General features: G+C 41.1%; 2 protein-coding genes across 2 annotated transcripts; both read right to left on the bottom strand.

The window, feature by feature from the left end:
• Nucleotides 1-1,300: 1,300 nt before the first annotated feature.
• On the bottom strand, nucleotides 1,301-18,496 carry akap10 (A kinase (PRKA) anchor protein 10). The gene is made up of 15 exons (XM_084941882.1): nucleotides 18,255-18,496; nucleotides 15,478-15,525; nucleotides 14,378-14,557; nucleotides 9,961-10,452; nucleotides 8,030-8,128; nucleotides 7,407-7,491; nucleotides 7,130-7,253; nucleotides 6,658-6,794; nucleotides 4,575-4,719; nucleotides 4,052-4,219; nucleotides 3,703-3,812; nucleotides 3,220-3,302; nucleotides 2,731-2,783; nucleotides 2,490-2,582; nucleotides 1,301-2,401 (listed from the first exon to the last, which is right to left on the bottom strand). The coding sequence occupies exons 1-15, from the start codon at nucleotides 18,274-18,276 to the stop codon at nucleotides 2,396-2,398; spliced, it is 1,845 nt and encodes a 614-aa protein (XP_084798008.1). The 5' UTR covers nucleotides 18,277-18,496; the 3' UTR covers nucleotides 1,301-2,395.
• Nucleotides 18,497-19,413: 917 nt separating this feature from the next.
• On the bottom strand, nucleotides 19,414-22,012 carry bkgd (beta-keto-L-gulonate decarboxylase). Its single transcript, XM_084941884.1, has 8 exons — nucleotides 21,844-22,012; nucleotides 21,667-21,765; nucleotides 21,427-21,500; nucleotides 21,239-21,340; nucleotides 20,930-21,106; nucleotides 20,560-20,709; nucleotides 20,357-20,473; nucleotides 19,414-20,228 (listed from the first exon to the last, which is right to left on the bottom strand). The coding sequence occupies exons 1-8, from the start codon at nucleotides 21,908-21,910 to the stop codon at nucleotides 20,055-20,057; spliced, it is 960 nt and encodes a 319-aa protein (XP_084798010.1). The 5' UTR covers nucleotides 21,911-22,012; the 3' UTR covers nucleotides 19,414-20,054.
• Nucleotides 22,013-22,477: the final 465 nt, after the last annotated feature.

The raw sequence follows: 22,477 nt of genomic DNA on the forward strand, positions 1-22,477 counted from the left end.
CGTTTATTCACTATGGTGAATGACTTACACAGAGCCTGTTGAAAAAAGGTAGCCCGAAGGATGGTATCTTAAGGTATGCTATATTAGTTGGAAAATGTAATGTTTTTGGACATTAAGTAGGGATTACATGTGAAAATGTGTGGTTACATTATTTATTTATTCATTTATGTGTATTTTATAAATATCCAAACTTTATAGAAGGGTACTAAACATTGTACATCAAACACCATATAATTATCTCATTAGTCTCATATATTTTTTAGAGTCCAACAGAGGCGTCATATACAAATGGACGCATTTTCCAGAGCTTTTATGAAATGATGAATTTTGACAGAAAATAGCACGACCTAAATAGGTATAAAATGTACATGTCCTTGTGCTAATTTTAGGAACAGGACGCCAAATGATGCCAAGTTTCAGACTGATAGCTTAATACTGATTTTATTTTGAAGGGAGAGCGCTTCATTTCCGATGCTTTTGTCTCCTTAACTTGCCTAAAATCCGTCTGTCTGCAGGTAGCTGAATAAAATGCGCCTTGTACTTTATTTTCTGTGCACCACACAAAATTATAATAAAACAGTGAATAATATTATGAAATATTTTCGGTCGCAGGCACATTTTATTTACCGTCAAACAAACTGACCCTGAGCATTCATATAGTCTAAAGGTGATCATTGTAGTTACTTCTTGACGCAAGGTAACAGGACTCTGTCCCTCAGTTACCATAACAACCCCCCTACCGGTCAGAGCTGAGGAGGGGAGGGGGTTTTGTGTATTTGAGGTGGGCGTTGCCTCTGCACGTGCAAGTTTTCATTCCACAAGATCTTCTTAAACCGCCTGCAGACCGTGCCGTGGACTGGCCAGGAAGCATCTGTAAAGTTTATTTCCCCAGACAACATGAGAGCCTGTTTCACGCTGATTTTTATCTTCGACTTAACTCTATGTGATTAACCACCAATAAGATCCACTATTAAAATGAATTAAAGATATGAAATGCTGCACTAACAGGCCATTTTTGAGCCCCTTCAGCTGTAGTTTATAGTTTTTAATTGTTGCATTTTCCTGGACATGTTATAATAAAAATCAGAATGCCTCCTAAAAGAGGAAGAAAAAAATACATCACCTCGTTTCTAGTTTTACCCTAAACATAACAGCATATTCAACATTGCCCCCACCTGGTCAGAGGTGATAACTGTCCACCCTATGGGTGTTGGCACAAGGATTGCCTATCTTTTCCCACATTTTAACATTAATGTAGTAAAACTATGTCAGCGGAAGAAAAAATAATTGACAGGCAGACAAAGTTTCATAATATATGTATTTAAATCAAACACAATTTAAATATATTATAGATTAAGTACACATAGATGTCATTAGTGGTACATAGTACCAAGAGTCTGTTCTGGTTCTTATCCACATCTTGGTAAGGCTCAAAAAAACTTTTTAAAAAAATCATTTATTTCACCTTCCAGTTAAACAGTCCGCTCATCACCGAAGTCTGTTTCAGTGACATATTTAAAAAAAAAAAAAAAAAAAAGAGAAAACAGCCAAAAAACAAAAAAAATCAGCAATCACCATAAAAAATTAACATTAATATTTGGGGTAAACCAGAAATCTAAATAGATATTTATACATAGAACATTTAGGACGAGGAGTTTTGGAGTTTTCCAACACAACTGGGAGTATTTTCTTCTATGCTCTGTAAAGGTGCCAGGATATTTATACAGAAGGTCCACAAGTCCAAGAACTGAATCCACTCTTCTTCACTGTAACATTTCCAGATGTTGTACAGTACCAAACAAGTAAAGCTACGTCAGCTAACACCAGTAAACAGCTGGCAATGCCTCTCTGGGCAGCCTCATGGAAGCGTATGCAAAAACTGTACAACGTTCCAAACCAACAACCCTTTAAGCGGATGACCAAAAGACAACAGTTCATGTAAAAACAAGGAATGGTTATAAAAAGCGTGGGGAGGTGTGTCATCAAGTAGTGAACAAAACGTTGCTATTGTTGCATCCTCCGCAGGTCCGAGATAAGACAAAAGTGAGAGTGTTGACTGACATGCTGCAGCTTCTCCTGGTATCATGCCAAAAGTTTCCTTCCTCCAGTCTGATGCACTTTGCTTTACTCTCAACACGTGTACCTTTATAGTGTTATGGAGTAGGAAGAGTGGAACAATGATGTACTTCAAGTTTTCTATTAGCTCAAGTGTGAAGAATCACTCATCCAAGCTCTCAGCTACACGAACACACACACCTGGTGGTTGGAGAAGTGATAAAACGCCTTGTTCTTTCTCAGAGTAATGCAGTTCATTGCAGTGTGAACTCTGTGTACTGTTTATCACTGGCTTGGCCAGAATCTGCAGGGAGTGACAGTCCTTTGGCTCCTCAGTGGGTCATAACTGCAGACAGACAGAAAAAGACACTTAAGAGATCCTGCAGTTATCCCACATGCACGCAGGAATGAGACTGCTGAGTGTGGTTGCATACCTTGGTGGCCTTGCCGGGGCTGTCGTGGTTTGACTGGTGGACAACGTCGTTGACAATCATCTTGGCAATCTGCCACGCCATCTCCTCCTGGGCCTTTGGTCACAGTGCACACAATGCATTCTATTTATATTCTTTAATGGACTGGTATAATGTGACGTTTTATACACACCACTGAGAGAGCACTGCTATGGGCTTCGAGCTATTTAATCATTTATGATAACTCAGCATAGTGCAATCTCACCTCATCCGAGGTGCCTTGGACCCATTTCTTCATGGCTTGAGAAAATATGGAACCTAAGTGAGAGGAGTGAGAAGACAAGATGACTTCATTGCTAAGCAGAAATCATTAACATGGCTAAAAACTGAAGGCTAATCTTAGCATTTTAGAACGATTATCAAAGTTAAGTCATTAAGTAATTCATCTCCAGTTCCTTCATTAACACATGAATAATATTTAATCAGTAAGAAGTCAGTTTGTCATACCCTGTTCTAGTCCTATAGACGACACTCTAATAAGCTAAGATTTTTATCTCGCTGGACCCGGAAAGTAGTGAAGCTGTTTTTGTTTTGTTTTTTTATAATCTATAATAAGGGAAAAGTTGCTAAATATTTCAGAGCACTATGAGCTACAGGAAGAAGATGAGATTTATATTCATGACTTTCATGGCAAGGAGAAAGCAGATAAAAATATGACAGAGTGTAGGGTGAGAGAAGTGTGACCATATCATACCTTTGGATTTCTTCACATCCGGCTCTGGCTCTGCCTCCCTGATAAACTGGCCCAGCTCATTCACTTTCCCAAATGTCATCCTTCTGAGAAGACAAACAGGACAAAACTGAGCCTCAGGCACATCCACACACAAACACACACCATCCCAGCACTGGTGTGAGGGTATGCGTATCCCTTCAACAACTGTAATTTCAGCAAGGGGATAAAAGAAAATCTCCCAGACTAAACTTCTGTCTTTCAATAAGATCATTCTCTTGATTTATTTCAGCGCATGATTTTTCAAAGCATGCTCATAAAACCCTACGACGGAGTCAATAACAACAAAACACGTACAAGCACTAAATCCAAACAGCAATCAAAGGAACATAAAAGGAGAGAAAAGCGAAGGTAACAGCAAGGAAACACAAAACCATGAATCAAGCAACAGTTAATCTTTGAAAAGATTAACATTTTCTGTCACTGGATAGAGGCACAAACACTCACCCAGCGTATGGCCGCTGGTACAAGGTCTCAGGGTCCAGGCTGGCAACGTCCACCGTTATCGCCTCGTCAAAGTTTTTGAGGATTTTGATTGCTGCCTTTCTGGCACTTTGCTGCAGTGAACAGACCATGAACAGCATTTTAGCAGCATTACAGATAGCACTTATATAAAATGTCATTTGGCATCGTTATATCTCCATCCCTACATTGTTTTGTTGTGTAAGACAACTAAATGACATGAATGGTCATGAACATTTGACATTAACAAAAATATCTTTATTATCCGTGTAATGAGGCGGGACAGGTCTAAATGTCAGCAGACATTCCTGCAGGGGCTGAAGGTGTGGGTCACCTGAGTGTGAGAGCTCTCGCTGACATTTGAACTTGAGCGGTCGTTGTCCATCGGTCCGCCCTGACCTGGAGTGCTGACATTCACAAACTCATCGGCCCGCACTGAATTGATGAGGTCACTCAGGTATTTGTAGTAAAGGTTGCTGGACAGGAAACCTGGCATGTAGACCTGAACGAATGCAAAGCAGGGTGAACTCTGGGAGAAATTAATGAGCTTTCTGATATATTTCTGGGCACAAGTTACAGAGATTCCCTTCTGACCTTTATGTTCTAACAACAGTTTTCAGCTTTCCTTTCATTAACCAAAACCAGAAGCATTTATCAGTGGTGTAATGGGACGATTTGTCAGTGACTTGCAACAAAAAAACCTTTATGGAGGATCCTATTGAATTCACAAACCTAATTAAATAAGGCCTTCACATGCTTCTCTTCTAGTGTTTCATTTTCATCATCCCTTTATCCTGAGGAGAAAACCTCTATTAAACACTGAGACCTTGGCGTGTTTTTCTATCAGATGATCTGACCTTCTCCATGGTTGTCCAAGCCTGTCTGAGTGGAGTGGTGAAACAGTCAGGGAGTGGCCCTCCCTCTCTGCAGATATTTGACTCTATCTCCATCCGCACAGAGTCACCGAAGCCCAGAGGGTTGGTAGCCTGGAGTGAGAAATACCTGAAGGGATAATAGAAGAATATGCAAAGAGCTTCAGAAAAGGGCGCCATTTTTTTAAGATATTAATCAAAACTGAACAATTCAGACAAAACCTCAAGACTTTTAAATCTTACTCATACTTACTTTACTTATAAAGCGCAGATGATTTAGCGTGACGCTGTAAACTATTTAGTGTGCAAAAAGGTGACATTTATGAAGAAAAATAATTACAATTCAAGCAAAATAGCTCCCAGCAAATGTAACAAAGTTGAAGCTAAGAGGAGGAAAGTGCAAGATTCCACTACTGTCATCTCACTATAGATGAATTACTGACCTTTTACCTTCTTATCCTTAACAAAGAGAAACAAACTATCTGCACAGTTTAACTTACTGTGAGCCTGGTGGAAAGCCTCCACTGAATATCAACCAACACATTAAAACATCTCAATTCTTCATGGCCGACAGACTAATCTTCATAAATGCCAAGTAGAGTGCAGTACATAAAGTCTAAGAAAGACAAAGATCTTCAATAATTAATTTTTTCGTATTTCAGCAGATGATGTCAGCCTCTTCCTTATGCCCCACAATTCCAGTTAAACCAAAGCTTAGGTCTGTAATCTTAGGTCAATATGTTAGGTTGTCTGACAACTGCCTGTGTTAGTTTTATGAGAACCGTGGTGCAGGAACGAATCGTAATACCTGGAAATGTGTTAGGATTTTTGAATTTAGGACTATTTACCGAATTTCCCAGAGGAACCCACCCGAGGGATTAATAAAGTTCTATCTTATCTTATTTATATGTGGTTTGTTTTTGTGAAGATGCCTGAAATTAGGTCAAAGATAAATATGAGCTTCCGAGATTTTGTTCTGCTAAATAAAATACGCCACTGGTGAACTCTGAAACCACTACATGTCCAAGAGAATGTGTGTGCTAGCAAGTTGCTCAATTGGACAATACAGCTGATCCCATTGGCGAAATATCGAAATCAAATTGCTGTTTGTCATCACGGTGGCCTTTTTTTGGCAACAAGTGGAAAAGATTAGTTGCTAGCCTATATAACATTCTCGTTTACTGAACTTTTACATTGAGTCAGTTCCAAACTAACGTGACATCAACCGTGTCTGAAACATTGCGTGGAGAAATTGCTTCCGTTTGCATATCACAGTTTAACTACCATCAGCAAACTTTTCTGTCAACTTTCAATTTTAATGCTCAGGGTCTCAGTACAAACATACCCAAATTGGAAAATGTGAATATGTTTGGTCTTGAAATAAGTTAAATGTTTGTTTGACTACTAAAATTTGATTTGTAATGGCATTTGCATGCTCCCACAACTTGCCCCACCTACTGTCAGCAGCAGCTCCACTAGATGTAAAGCTTCCTCTCTCATGTGTAAATGGAAAATGGTCCAAAGACTTCACTTTAAAATAACAAAACAGAAATAATTTAATAAGCTTCAAATACTAGTTTTATCATTTTAGGCTTACAAGGCTAGCAGGCAGAGTGTACTCCACACTAGTCAGTCAAAGACACAAGTACAGCTGAACCCTCCTTCAACCTGACCATGTGCAGACACACTGCTGCTGATTCACTGTCACTGATCACCAAATAATGTACCCAAAGATAAAAACACACCGATTTAATCACACCAGGAATGAAGGTCTTCAATGAAACACCGTTACTGAGCGCACACTACTCTTAAAACTCATATTTGATGATAACTTGATAGATTTAAGTGGAATCTGGACTGAAAATGAATGACGAAGGAAACAAAGAGGAGCAACCTTTTAACAAAAGAAAACACTGAAAGAGTCTTAGATTACTTTCCTACTACAAATATATTCTCAAACTCAAAAGAAAGAATGACCTCAACATGACAGCAACTTCCACACTTTTAGAAAAAGTAACTGGTTAAATCAGACACAATAACATCTTACAACCACAGACAGAGGACCTACTTGTCGTAGAGAATCATGGCATCATTTTGAGCCTCCTGGCCATCATATTGGCCCTTTTTAGCTGCTAGCTGGTTCTGGAAGTTGTCTGCCGCCAACCAGAACTGCAGTACATTCATTGCTTCTTCCTTTTCCATGAACTATGAGAAGGAAAACAAAGAAGAGAGAAAATTCTAGTGAACCTCACTGTGTATATGCTGACAGGACATCTTTTGTTAAATGTTTACTCTTTCTTTGTGGATGGAGTTTTGTATCATATCAGTGACACTGTAACAGGAGCATCTACGGGTTTCTTATGTTTATTGTCTTCAGTTTAGTTTCCTGTCTGTATGGAAAGGTGTACAGAGCCAAGAGGAGGCACAGACTGTGTGTGTTATAGCTAGAAAACTGTCATTCTTCTAACTGAAACAGTGTGAAAATGTGTAATGATCAGGTACAAATAAATCATGTTTGAGGAACCAGTAGCACCACTCACCTCAGAGAAGTAGAAAAGAGCTGACTCACAGAACAAGATGTCAGCCAAGAACACAGAGCCACTAGTCAACACTTCAATCTGGTATTTACAGAAATGATGGCTCCGCAGGAATTCGCTAAAGTGCCTGGAAATCAGAAAGCAGGTGGGAGGTGAATAGTGCAGCAATGTGGAAGACAGGATGGCGAAACGACACAGGGCACGGGACGGGCTTTAATCTTAACGTCAAAACGTGCTGCGAATATTAACTGCTCTTGGAAATGAATGGACAGAAACTCACTGTTGCTCCAAGATAGCGAAGGCTACCGACTGTGCAATGACAAAGCAGTTTGGGTCCACCATGCCATCTTCTCCACAAATCTTAGCTACACAAAACAGAAGAGAGCAGATATTTTCACACACCAGGGTCACATTTAAAATAGAAGACTTACTGCAGAATAGAATAACCCTTTATTGTCATCGTACATGTACAACGAAATTGTGGATGCTCCACACCAACTGTGCAGGAGTAAATGGTAGACAGCATGAATAAATAGCAAATACGAGAAATATGTACCATAAAGAGAGACCGATACAAATCAAGAGAAAGGCACACACTGGAGAACAAGTTGCAAAGTGCTTGGAAGTAGTGCAAAGAAAAGACTTGGTCTGAGTCGAGTCTGTATGTGAGTAGCCTGAGTGATGGGGGTTACTCAGACCATGGCTCAGATTAGTGAAGTGGATGGGCAGGGGTGGGGTGTGGGGGCATAGTGGACAGAACATACAGTCCGAATGGCCCAGAGGAAGAAGCTGTTTGTGAGGACACTTGCGCGCACATGCACACACAAACACACATGCACTTTTTGAACAGATGGACCATAATGTGCTGTATTAAAAACAGTGAGACAACATCTGTGGTCTTACCAACTATGTCATTTCTGATCTGTTCTGTGATGGGGATGGGCCTCACAGCATCTGGAGAGATGTACTTGGTGAAGATAGTAACAGCATCTTTTTCTATACCTGCAAAACACACAAATTATCTCTCAACTGATGCTCAAGTAAAGCTCTTCCTCCAGGTGGTCAGTCTGAATTACCAATTAATGCATCAATCTAATGCCCACATGTCTTTGCCTGTGCGCACAGTGAAATTGTTTCAGGCTGCTGGACTCGTTCCGTCATGGTAAAAACCAAGTGTACAATTCCACCCACTGCTTTTATGAAATTTTCACAAGAAGGGTCATGAAAATAAACAGCTGAGGGCACTAATCATGCTCACACAATGTCATTAAACCAGTGCGGACGAAGAGGACGGAAAGAGATGACATGCTTAAGAATGCCACTCAAACCTTTAATGTGGTGACCAATGTGACCTCACACAGACCTGCTGTTTCATCCTAAGCTCTTCAGAAAAATGCCTAATGGCACCATTTACAAACTTAAGCCAGACTGAAAATGTGAAAACACAATACCAAGATAACATGTTTTCTTCTTTGTGAAATTGTGTTAATTTCAAAACTTATTAGTTTTAAATAAAGTAACCCAATTATTTATGCTAATTCTAAACTAAAATACAAATTTAAAATCAGATGAGTTTTCAATTGTAAAGTATCTATGATGGCCCACCTGCAATAACTTCAAGACCCACTAGGGGGTCCCAGCCAACACCTTGGAAATCAGTGCTCTAATGCAGCGGTCCCCAAACTTTTTTGCGCCACGGACCGGTTTATGCCCGACAATATTTTCGTGGACCGGCCTTTAAGGTGTCGCAGATAAATACAACAAAATAAAACTAGTACCGGTACCGAAAAAAAGAAAATTTATTCATAACACACCTGAAAAGACCCAGGAAAACCGAGTAAACGATAAAAACGATAACAAAATAACGCTGAAAACCGATAAAAACCCTGAAAACTATACATTTCACACCTGAGCCTCAACTCTCGCGGCCCGGTACCAAACGACTCACGGACCGGTACCGGGTTGGGGACCGCTGCTCTAATGTAAAGCCATTTTCATCCACTGTAGCCCTGTACTATCTTTGACATTAATCAAAGAACTGCATGCAAGAACACACAAGGACAGTAACCAGTCTTAAAGCTCTCAGCTCCTTCTACAAAGTCTGTGTGATGTCTGAGACGGTGCGTGTGAGATCAGAGCAGATAACGGTTTGTTGACATCATGGAAAGTGAGTGGATGTCCTGTGTGCAGCACCCTAGCCTAAACCAAAGTGAGTATTCACAGAACTGAGAATGTCTCTGAAGTTTCTCCTGCCATAAGCTACATGTGAGAAAGGACAAGTTTGCACAATGTGCCAACCCCATTCTCCTGACACAGTCCGGTGTCCACTTCCATTACAGGTCACTGTAGCATTTTCAGTTTACTGATGTACCAATTTTGCCACAGCATCAAAGGATACAATTCAGTTTTATTTATATAGTGTCAAATCCCAACAGCAGTTGCTTTAAGGCCCTTTACATTGCAAAGTAAAGATTCTGCAATAATACAAAGAAAATCCCATCAATTAAATGACCTCCTCTGAGCAAGGACTTGGTGACAGTGGGAAGGAAAAATCTCCCTTTAACAGGAAGAAACCTTCAGCAGAACCAGGCTCAGGGAGGGGCAGCATCAGGAAATGTACTGGACAGATCTGACAAATCTACATTAAGGTCTTCAATCTTAGACAAATAGGAAAGCTGCCATTTACGAAGATTTCTCAGTATACTGAAAAGTGATTGGTTGGCCATCAAAATAATAAATAATTTCCCCTGTCAAAATATAGAATCCACAAAGAAAGTTAAAAAACTGTAAACAAGACAACAAATGTAAAGATGAGGTGTTTAAAGGCGACTCACTTTTCATGAGTGTGTCAGAGAGGTCGCGCAGGGTGCTGTTTGACTGCACCTTAAGGGGGGTCCCCGACCTGGAGGGTGTCTGCCTGCTGGGTGTTGCTGTTTGAGGCGTACTGGGTCTCGCTCCTGCTTCTGTGCTGGATGAGTCCCGCTGCTGAGTCTGAACTGTAGAGCCTTCGCTGTTACTGTGCCGTGCAAGAACATTGGGCGTTTTCTGGGTGAGTTCTGAGAGCTCTGAGCCGTCTGGAGACGCAGGGACCGGCTCGGCCAAGGAGCTGTGTTTGACAGAGTTTAGACTATGCGCTCTAACACGTGACCAGCTGGTGGAGCGGAACCTCTCAGCCTCCAGCCAGAACCGAACCAGGTGGTCTGCACCTCGTAGTTCCATGAAATGCATGAAGTGCGGTATCGCGACATTGTCCTGAAGGGCCTGCTCAACCGTCTTGGACATGCGAGAACGCGTTTCCTGGGGCTGATAGTTCACACTGGAGTGACCTGGAACATCAGAGCATAATTCATTGATTCAACTGTAAAATTTTAGCAACAACACATTTATTAACAGGCAACTTGGGTGCATTCATTAATGATAAAACTTACGTCATCTTTATATTACAAATTAAATCTTAATCACTGATATTTACTTCATGCTATTTACACAGCATATACTTTAATCCCTGCTTTTAAAGACTCACAACAGCAGAAATTCCATCCATTGTTAAACACTTCAGTTTAAATGACAATGAGATTTACACTGTCTTTGAACACACATTACTTATTCAAGTGCTCAAGTTTAATAACAGACTGTGGGCTACATTCTTATTTACAGCATCAACCTTCAAAGGTAACGTGCACACTATATTGATGGGAGCTGCAACATGAAATGAAAGATAAAAAGAGGATTTTCTGTGTTCAGCTCTCTCTGAACATTTGGTCCTGGCTGAAGGGTGCCGTGATGGGAATTCTAACTCCTGGATATTTGTTTTGAAGGTTTGTGAATTTCCAGCTCATTCTCTGTCTGGAGTTGGTCTTAGACTAGGGCTGTTCTATATAACGATATATATCGGATGACGATATAAAAACGTCTATCGTTTCATTTTACACTATCGTTTGTTTCGTGGTGTCGCAAAATAAACTGTTTACGGCAATATTTTTTCATTTTGATGGTCACTGTAGTGGCTATATTAATTTCTTAAAGCTCTCTCTTTCTCTTATATTTTATATAACCACACTATGGATGGACAAGCACCTGTCTTTATGCATTGTGGTTAGCAACAATGACGGTAACACTGCCGCGTGTCCGCTTGTTTATGTTCCACATAAGCCTTTCACAATAAAGCTCAAGATCCTGTTGAGACTTTTCAAAATAAACTGAATCACGTGAAAGAGCAGATTATTTACAGATGAGAAGTAAAAAAGAGCCGGCAGGTGCTAAAAAATGAACCTTAGACTCAAACGTTAGAACAGGCTTTTCCCCGCAGCACGCCGTGTAATAAATACTCACAAAGAAAACGGCAGCAGTTACAACTTATGTCTAAAAATGTATCGTTTCATGCATCTGTTAAAACACTCGACTCCAGCTACATGACGCGCAGCTGGAAACACTTCCCGCAAGTCGAGCTGCCCGAGATTCACAGAATTTACAAAAAATGTTACATTTTTGTGATTTATATCGTTATCGGACGATAGAATTCTTATATCGGGATATGAGATTTTGGTCATATCGCACATCCCTATCTTAGACTATGCAACAGATGATTTAACACAGACAAAATTTTCACAACCGTGCGTCACAGGCACACATCTGTGTGTCCTGTCCATACTTTCAGTCATGCGTGGATTAAGTGGTCAGCAACTACAGGGGCATCCACAGCAACCTTTGACTGTACAATCCCCACCATGCTCCAAACTCCAATCCGAGTCTACAGGTATTCTGGAAACATTACTCAGAGATTTTGGTCCATATCAACATGATAGAATCACACAGATGCTGCCAACTACACATCCTTGATGTGAATTTTCCATTCCACCAAAGGTCCTCCAAAGTGCACCATGAAACAAATATCTCCCACACAATTACACTACCACCAGCTGGCCCCATTGATAAAAGGATAGATCCACGCTTTAATGCTGTTTACACCATACTGTGACCCTACCAACTGAATGCTTCAGCAGAAACCAAGACTAATCAGGCCAGGCTATGTTTTTCCAATCTTCCTTTGTCCAACTTTGGTGAGCTTCTGTGAATCGTAGCCTCAGTTTCCTGTTCTTAGCTGATAAAAGTAGCACCCAGCGTGATCTTCAGCTACTCTAGCTTATCTGCTCAGAGACGCTCTTCTGCATACCTCAGTTGTAACAAGTGGTTATTTGAGTTACTGTCATCTCAAAGCAGTCAGGCCATTCTCCACTGTCCTCTGACATAAACAAGGCATTTTACCCAGAGAACTGCTGCTCTCTGGATATCAACTCTTTTTTTGACCCTTGAGATGGTTGTTTGGAAAAATCCCAGCAGATCAGCAGTTTCTAAAAATCTTTACATCAGCCTGCCAAAAATCACAAGCCACGTTCAAAGTCTTCAATTCAACTTTCTTTCCCATTGTGGTGCTCAGTTTGAACTTCAGCCAGCTGTCTATATGCCTAAATGCACCCCATGTGACTAACTGATTAGTTATTTGCATTAATGTGCAACTGAAGTGACTGTCGATGTAATCTGGCTAAATAATGCTTCAAAGGGAGACTGTGTTTAAGCAAACTGAGTGCTCTATTATCCATCCTGACTAGACACCCGACTGTCTTGCGTGATTTTGAATCACATCACATCAGCTGTAGTTAGTCTGAAGCGTGGGCTGAAGTTTGGCAGTGTTAAGTTTGCTCTTTGAAAACAAGATGGTGCTTCAAGATGTGTCACGCAGTGTGCGGTGCTTTTCGTCAGCCTCTTTAGATTCTTAAAGATCACACAGTCACGGCCACCTTAACACTGAAAGCTGTTAGAAATCACAGCAACTAGTTCGGCATCTACGCCGGGATAATCAAAGGCTCCTGTTTCATTTGCAACCTTTTCACAGTAATTCAATGTCTGTTAGAATGACTTTGAATTTCGGTCATAGTGGTACCTGTTTTATATTTTAAACACTAGCAAAGAAAACAAAACAAAAAAAACCTCATGGCTCCTGCCTTCAGAAGCCACAAACCCTCAATCCAACCGTGAAACTACGCCTCTCTGCCTCCTAGACGCACCCTCATTAATGCTTCCTTCCTTTTCTTCTCCAGTCTGTTGAAACCACAGACCAGAAATCACCACTGCCCAGCAAGTCTCTTTGAGACTTTGTCGTCTAAGCTGCAGCACAGGTTCCTCCACCTCCGTCCGGCACGCCCCACCTGCTCGTACAGTTCCTGTCACTACAGTGAATGCTCACCGCTCCATATCATGACATCCGGGGAGCGTACACAGAATCTAATTATAGAGTATTTTTCGTCCCCGCGTCACTGCCTGAGAAGATAAGGCCAACCTTACCCTGACAGGAATGTTTGGGTGCTCGCGATGCCTGATACATGTAGCCCAGTGAGTGGCTCACAGGATTAATGAGGGAATACTGCCACTTGCATAAGACAATAGGATGTTTCTGCTCTTGTAGTGACGCAAGAGGCGTACTATCGCTGTAACACCAGAAACAGGAGCTTACGGTCCAACCTTAGTGACAGCTGTAATTACCTTTGAATTTTGACAGCCTATTAAAAAACTATTTATTTTCTATGCAGTGTTTTTCTTGATTATCAGAGCTTTTCTGTATTGGTTTCAGTACATCCAATGTGAACCCTTTGTGAACCAGTTAATTAATCTATCAAATAACAACACATTAATTATCTTTAATAATGTATAATTACTTTTCAAAGAAAGGCTTCATATCTCCAGTTTCAGCACCTAAATTAGAGATCGTGTCTGCTTTTATTTGTAATATATGACTAAGAAAAGTTTCTTTATGTATGAAACTCGATATAACCAGGAAACTTCACTTTGAACTCCGGGATAAGGAAACAATTTCTGAGCAAGTTAACAAAGTCAGTCTTAATGCTTGTTTCCTTTTGCATTCATTTCTGAGGAAAACTCATTTTGGTTTAACCAAATTGTATTCAAATAAGTACAGAACAGCAGAGAGGTCCTTCAAAGTGTGCAGCATGTTATAACTCAAACTGTCTCAAAGGTCACAGACTAAATAAATGAATCCTTATATATACACACATATTAATAACTGTAACCAAAGAGGGACAACAAACCTGCATCTGGATCAAACTCAAAGAAACCCAAAATAAATTCTGTCTCTGTGATTCTGAATCTACAACGTTTTATAGCTAAATATTATTCTGGGTGTTTTTCTGCAATCATTGAAAACGACGCAAAAGCTCATGAGTGCAGCTTCTGTACCGAGATCTCCAAAGTGCGCCGCTTCCATGTGGCTCGGCTGCTTCTTGAGGATGGCGGTGCGACCGCGGGCAAAGGAGTCCATGTTGGCCGAGATGGCGCTGATGGCCACGTGGCTCGGCCCAGCAGCTTCCTGGATGGCATGGTGGTTCCTCAGTCCTGGAGATTGAGGGCTGGTTGGAGCTATGAGCACAAGATGAAAGAGAGAAAACAGAATTTAGTTAAAAGAAGAAAAAGAATATAATAGCATTGATGTTCTGAGTGGCCTGAATGTGTGACAACAGTGTGATTTGTAAGAAAGGGTCCTTTTAGTGAGAGTTTCTGGAAAAGCTCATAGTGTACACAAAGCCTCAGGCTGTGGCAGATGCTTGAGAAGACAGACTGCTCAGTGTTTGTTTCACTGTGCGCTGTGAGCTTTGTTAGCAGCTAGAGGCTACAGCTTCTGTCCGCGAGACAGTTTAACCAGCACTGATTAAAGATACTTAGAGAAAACCAAAGGAAAGAGTTATGAATCTTTCAGCTGTGATCATTTAAGACCTTTTTAACACCACATAAGAACAGTTCTTCCACAGCCATACCTCAAGAATAAGGGAAAGCCAGAGGAAGGAAAAAGACTTACAATTACATAATAAATGCAACCATTTATTTGCATTCACATCACATGTTTGTCTCTACTTGCCATCTAGAGGTTATAATAATTTCTAGAAATGTAATTACAAAATTTAAGTGGCTTGTGTAAGTAGATGAAGCCAAAGTAAATGATTTGCTTTTCACGTTTAATTAAGCTCAAGCTTCCCGACTGCTGCTGTTGCTTTGGATCTGTGAATTCATTTCAAACTTTTAAATACAGTCTGAGCCCTTCTTTGAGGAAACGTAATCCTGTTATACATTTCAAGACCATCCTGTAATGTTGCTGGCGGAGCAATCAGAGATGCACTTTTTTCCAAGTCAGCTCAAAGTGGGCGAGGGTACACAAGCGCATCAAAAAACACAAAAAAACAACACCACTGGATATTTGTGCTTATATTGCCACCAAACACAGCTGTGTCATTTCAACAACTACCAAACCTTCCATAACCTCACAAGAGTAAAGAGGAACTCACCTCTATTGACTTTAGCGTCTGTCCCTTTCTCAGGTTCTTTGCTTTTGGCTGTGGGGAGAAAGATGAGAGCAGTGGTTGGAAATGGAGAAGCAAGCAGTGTTTTGAATCATAATACGGGGAGGGTGAAGAATCAATACATGAGATTTCACTGAGGGGTTGATGTCGTGTGGTGGGGATGTGTTTCCCACAACAACGATTCGGTAACACTTGTTGAACTCTAATACAGACTTCTAAGAAAGGCTGCTTAATGATATCTGCAGAACTGAAAACTACTGAAAAGGCAAAAAAAACCCAACATTGTTAGTCGTTATCATGGCAATGTCGTTTCACACTGTGTGGTGCTAGTCTGTGTTAATAGTTAATTAGCCCTTACATATGCTTTCCTCCACCTGGCAACACTGCTGCTGACAGATGTGGGTTAAACCTCGAAACTGGGTTCTAAAATGTGAAAACAATGTCCATCCTTCTTTATATACCACAGTCATTCGCAAACTTTTCCCAGCATCCTCCACTTCCAAAGATAAAGAGTTTGTAGGACAGACCCCACAGTTCTAAATCAATTATTAATTATTTTTTTAAAAAGCTCCAAAGAGCATCATCAGCAATCTTTTTGCTTACTTTCCCCACATGAATTATGCTCATTCAACTTCAGATTATTCCATGGTCATCCACGGCCTCTATGACCGCAGTTTGAGAATCACTGCTTTACAGCGTGCAGACAGTCAGGGCTTTTATACTAGAGTCCTACAATTTGTGACCTTGGTCTATCAGTTCTGGTTTTCCTTCACATGACTGTATGCTAGTTTACACCTGAAGGTCACCAAGATTTACTGATTGTCCCGGAAAAATACACAGTGCATATAATACAGCAGATATGTGAAGCCATTCCAAAGCTCTGCAGCTGTCAAATTAACCAAAAAGAATGATGTGTGCACCCTGCAGGGGAATGAGTGCATGCTGGCAGACATAGTGGCAACCATTCATCAGAGTGACCCTCCACTCATATCTCCGGATGAAGCAGTTTGGTTGGGCCAAGTGACCATTTCAAGCAGTGACATGACAAAATGGACCGGGAGGCCTGAACAAATGGAGCTGAAGATGCTCTTTATGTGAGACATTTGGGATGGAGCCATATCTGAGAGTGTGTGTGTGTGTGTGTGTGTGTGTGTGTGTGTGTGTGTATCAACCAAGAGTCAATGTTGGCTGAGACCGACAGGCTGTCTGCCACAGAGAAGCGACATGGTTTTTAAAAAGCCTGGACCTCAGTCATTTTTACACAACTGGACTAAAACACAATGATGCAAATAACTACAGTGAAGTAATGCTTTTACGTAATGTTAATGTTAATGTTATTACAGGACAATGACAGGTTGGTGAAATGGATGCTACTATTAAGAAAAACTAGTAACATAAAATAATAAACCTTTAATAACTACAAAGATAACTTACAATAATGTATGAACACAGTGCCTGGGACTTAGTGTAAAATTGCATTCAAATTTAATAGTAAAACTTTCACTTCCTCCTTTTTTTGGCATTGAAATTCTTCCTCCTAACAGGGAACAAATTCACTTCCTGTCAATCCTGAGCAGCATTCTGGGTATGGATAAGTGAAGTCTATATTTCCTCATTTTGGTGATCTGCTGTGTCAGCTGTTTTAGTCACTGTCACTGCCACCAGGAAAAACCACTAATCTTTAGGGGATACCAAACCGCAGGCTAGTTTCAGCAGTGAAGTTATTATGGTGGCTTCCCAAGGAAATAAGACAGGGGATCTATTGACTCCATTATTAATGGCCTCTCTGGCCTTTATATATTTTTTCTTATTGTGTGATTTCTATCAAAGGTGTCAGACAAACCTGTTGTCACCTGTTGTAGGATGGTGCAGCAGAAAAATAAAGTCCTTTCTTTCTTTTCCAGATGTATTTGCTACACCTACTCTATCCCCCTTAATGTTATAATTTTCAGTTTGGTTGACAGGGTTTCAGAGAAGGGCTCATTTGTAGGTGGTGGCGAATCTGACATTTTGCCCACCCACTTTAAAAAAAGATGTAGATCAGACACAAAAGACGCCTGTCAGTGTGACTCCAGCCTTCACAATGACCACAAAAGAGGTTAAACTGTGGGGCTTTGAACTGAAATTCATTGTCACGTTGTGTTCAAAAAAAATATAGAAAAACGCAGGCCCAGCCCATCTAGGTTCTACTCAATAGTGATTGAAAATTAGCATTAGCCAGTCCAGGTTCTCTACAGCCAAATGTGTTACAGGAAACGTGTGTCCTTTGATAATTAACAGCTCTGACTGAGACACAACCTGTCACCGGTAATATTTCTGACATATCTTGCTTGTTAAGTATGTATGAAAATACCTCAACAGAGCTAGCTAGCTGCTACTGAACATTTCGACACAAGCGTTGCTTTGGAGCAGATAACAGTGTTCCTTTGATGCTCTGGAAGCCCTGAATTATGTCTGCATACAGGAAGGCGTTGATGTAGACTTGTGGCAGGTTTCTGTGGTGGATTTAATGCCACCCGGCTAACATGAAGTTAGATAAATCAGGAAGGGGGGTGGGGGGGGCAGTGAGGCCAGCGCTAAGCTAATCATGTAAAAGCAGTAAGGAGCAGCGGCAAAGGAGGAAACGCATTCCCTCAAACGCCTCAGTTTACACGGCTAATTTATGCACCGACAACCTCATCAGTCACATATTATCGGGCACCCCTCTCCGCGGCGCTAGCTACCGTCGACGTTGCAGCCTTCAGCGGGAGCTTTTTCCTCACCTTTCCTCTTGAAAAACGACATGACGGGATTCACACTCTGGACGTTTCCTCAGCTCACTGACACCATCCCGTGGATTCGCGGTTGTCTTCATTCAAATGCAACTGTCGCGTACACTCCTGAGCTGGAAACGGGTTATTGTCGCAGCTACGGCTACCGCTGTCAATTAAAATATTTCTGCAAATCCGAAACCAAGTTCGGCAGCCATATTGTCAATAAACGTCTCACTTCCGGGCTGGTGCGGCAGCAGCATTGTGGGAAATGGTGTACCGCCTGCGTTGGTCAGCAGAGGGCGCTCTTTGAACGTGAAGAATATTAAAGCTATAAGAGTCACCTTTGATAAGTGATTTGTTTTTTACATTTTAATAGAAGTATTCAATTTTTTAAAATAAAACAAAAATAAAAACAAATTAATTAAAATAATTGAATTATTATATTGGAAACATGGTATGCCCACAGTGAAACAGATAATATTAAAAGCCTGTATGCCTGTTGGCTATACATGTAGCTGTACAAGAACCTTTAAACAGCCTTTAGGGAAAATTTCTTAAACGTTCCTTCCAAAAGGTTTCCCCAAATACTAGGGGGAAACATTTAGAAAGCCTCAAAGTTCTACTATCACCCAATCAGACGGTAGCGATGTAATTCATTCAGACACGAAGACATGGTTGCTGAAGTTCCAACAGAACATCAGAATAGGGAAGAAAGGTGATTTAACTGTCTTGTTACAATCGAGGTATGCAGAAGAGTATTTTTGAACACACGTGTTGAACCTTGAAGCAGATGGACAAAGCAGTGGACAACCACACCACGTATCACATTTGTCTGTTAAAAAAAAGCAAAGAGGACCTACAGTTTGCACCGGCTAATGAAAACTGGGCGATAGAAGATTAGAAAAACGTGGCCTGGTGATGAATGTTTAGTGATGCAACTTTCGAATGGTAGGGTCAAAATTTCATGTAGACAACATAAAAACATGCATCTATCCTTATTTGTCTCAGTGGTTGAGGCTGGTGTCATGGTGTCAGGGATATTTCCTTGGCACACTTTGACCCCTTGGTACCAACAGAAAATCATTTCAGCCTTTCCCACAGGTTATTTGAACCTTACCAAACAGAATATATAGTTATTTTACAACACACATAAAAAAGCCACTCAGAAGAAAATCATTGTCTTGGTTTATTAATTAAATGACAAAGTTCTTTACAAGTAACACATCTTTCCATCGGTTTTGCTGTGACAGTTTTCTGCTGAGGAAAGATTTATTTGAAATGACACAAGACGGATTTAAAACACTAAAATCTGATTTACTTTAAAACAATATCACTGGTTAGGTGTACACAGTTATACGCTTACACCACTTGTCTTTCTAAGCACCAGCACTGCTATTCTACCCTGTTTCAGCAAGTGGAAGTATAAGAAAGCGATGTGAGGTGGATATTAATCAAGCACATTGTGCACACACCCACAAGAGGCCTAATCATACAAATAAGTGAATCCAGGGTGTGGGCAGGTTGGCCATGGAGGTTTTTAAAAAGCTAGCTTTCTCTAAGAAGCTTTACCTACTGCAACAGTCTAGCCTGCAACACGTTGCACAACTTCTTTTGATTGCAGTAGAGTCAGCAAGCATTGTAGGCCAAGGTCCAAAGTACGTCAGCGTTGTGATATCACTGTCCACCTTTTTTTTTCCACACAATTCAGATCACTTCATTGGGATTCTTTTATTTTTTTGATTCATGTGCAGTGACTTTTTAATGTGTGAAATGACGATTCTGTGCTGCCAACATGTTTTATGCAGTTTTTCAATCTCGTCCGACTCCGTGGGTCTCCTTCGGCCTGTCGATGCGGTAGACAAACTCTGCAGGCATGAAGTAGCCCAGATACTCCACACTGTCAGGTGTAGTGTCTATGTAGTAGTGGCCACCTTCTCCGTGGTGACTGAAGCAGTGGGTGTGTTCCACACGCAGGTCCAGGCCCTGCAAAGCAACCAGGTGGACATTACAAAGAAGCCTACTGAACAAAAACACTGTAATCAGGTAATAAAACTATAACCAGATCTTTTTCTGCATCACGCTGAGGTGTGAGTCTATTGGCTTTAACTTACAGGGTCTCTGGATACGAGCACCGACTGGCAGATGAGTGGAGCGCTGACCTCAAAGTGCTTGAGCCAGTTGTTGACGTCATCGTTGGTGTTGAGGGGGCAGACTGAGAACTCTCTTGGCTGTTGACAGGCAAGGAAACAAATCAAAGCACGTGGCTGTGCCAGCAGCAGTCTGTAACATGCTCTGTGTCATGTCCACTATTTACCATGATGTGGATTTTAGCCTTCCCTTTCTGGATGATGAAGGTGCCTCCCAGGGCCAGACTTTTATCAGGGTAATGAGCTTCAAGGCTCGTCCGCAAGGCCGTCACCAGACTGTGACTTCCTGTTCTCCTCTTTGCCTGAACCTCTATGACCTGCAGAGGCACACGGGTGAAGACTACCAACTCAGCATGTTTAGGCACACAACTCTTGTTAATGTTTATTCTCTCATTAAATGGGGCTAAAGTTCACGCAAAACAACATCAGCAATGTTATTAACTTACAGATAATTATGTTTAAGTATAACTAGTTCGTTATTTTCCAAAAGCCAAATCAGGATGAGAGTGTATTTTTTAAAAGGCTATGACTGATTACCTTTCCAGGTTTCCCTTCGCAAGCATACAGATTTCCCAGCAGCCCAAAGTTGCAGTCTGTGAACTTGTCGCTGTATTTTTCTAGCAGACACTGGTCATCAGCTGGATTGATGGAGGAGAAGTAGCTGCTGTTCACTGCGGGCCTTCCCCCCGCCTCGGTCAGAACCAGAGGCATCAGCTGTGGACAAGAACATTCATTCCACTGACTGCTGCCGTACCAAACTGCCCTTTCAAGATTATAATGACAGCTAGTTTATACTGAGGTCATATGCTGAGTGAAGCACTTTGAATTAGAAGGAAAGCAATTCACCTCTGCGTTCATTCCAACTATTCTATTGGGAGCAGCTGCTGCACCGAGGATGAAAGCGCCTGGAAGTTCCAGCTCCTTTGATACAGTGTTCATGTTGTATTCCTGACAGTAGAAGAAGATGCTGAATATGCTTTAGCAAAACCTTTCACTAAAGTTTCTCAATGCAATTCTTTTATTTTAAAAACTACCTTTTCCTTTCTGACCAGAGGCACCAGATATGGCACACCACCAACATCAGTGATGCGAGGGCTTCCACACAAGCCTGCAGGGTACAGGTGAAATTAAGAATCTTTCACGGTGTTTCTGATACGCAGTCTGCAAATGACGCTCATCCCCACTCATATGCATGTTTTATGAAGTGTTTTAAATTGACCAAAATGCATATGCATTCGTTTTTAATCACACTCGTGTTCTTGATAGGCTCCTACCTTTGACAGGAAACTGGAAGGGTTCTTTGGTGAGATCCGGACACTCCACAACACTCACTTGAACTTCAGCAAAGTTGGTTTCCAGTCCTGCTTGTAATACTGCAACCAAACACCTTCATTAGCGCCGAGTCACATGAACACGCATGCACAACTTTGCGCTTATATATCAGAGCTTACCGCCACGCAGCTCTTCTAGATCTGGGGCGTTCAGCTGAACCTTCTCGGTTTTGCTGGTGTCTGCCATAGATCCACCTGAGAGTGAGCGCGCTGGGATACAGTTTAGAGGTGCAGGGAAAGTGGATAAGAAAAAGCGGACAGGACCAGGGTTAACTTCAAACAAAGAGTAAATAAGAACAAGATGATAACCCTCCCCGGAAGTGTTTCCTCATCCAATTTAAAGACATTGGTTATTTCTTTCACTTAAAAAATCGAACAAAAATTGCCCATATTCGCCTTAATAATTAATAATTCCCTCTAGATAAAAAGGAAAGCATTATTATTGGCTTGGCTCTAGAAGTGGGGTCTTTGGGCTCGGGAAATCTCCCAACTCTATGAACTGCACAAGCAAATATCCTAAGACAGAGCTCATTAAATAATGCAGACCACGACAAGGACGATGAATGTGATTCACACATCAGGAGACACTTTACATTTGTCGCAAGTTGCTGAACAGATTGTGGATATATGTAGTGTATAAGCCGGTTTGGTGCACAGTCTCATACAGAAAACGAGCTGCTCGTGCTTCGCTGTCTGAACGGAACTAATACCATTATTACTGCTAATTGCAATATTAATATTAATTCTATCTCTG

This window comes from Perissodus microlepis, chromosome 10, assembly GCF_051167445.1.
Source record: "Perissodus microlepis isolate ML-2025 ecotype Zambia chromosome 10, ASM5116744v1, whole genome shotgun sequence".
Taxonomy (NCBI): Eukaryota; Metazoa; Chordata; class Actinopteri; order Cichliformes; family Cichlidae; genus Perissodus; species Perissodus microlepis.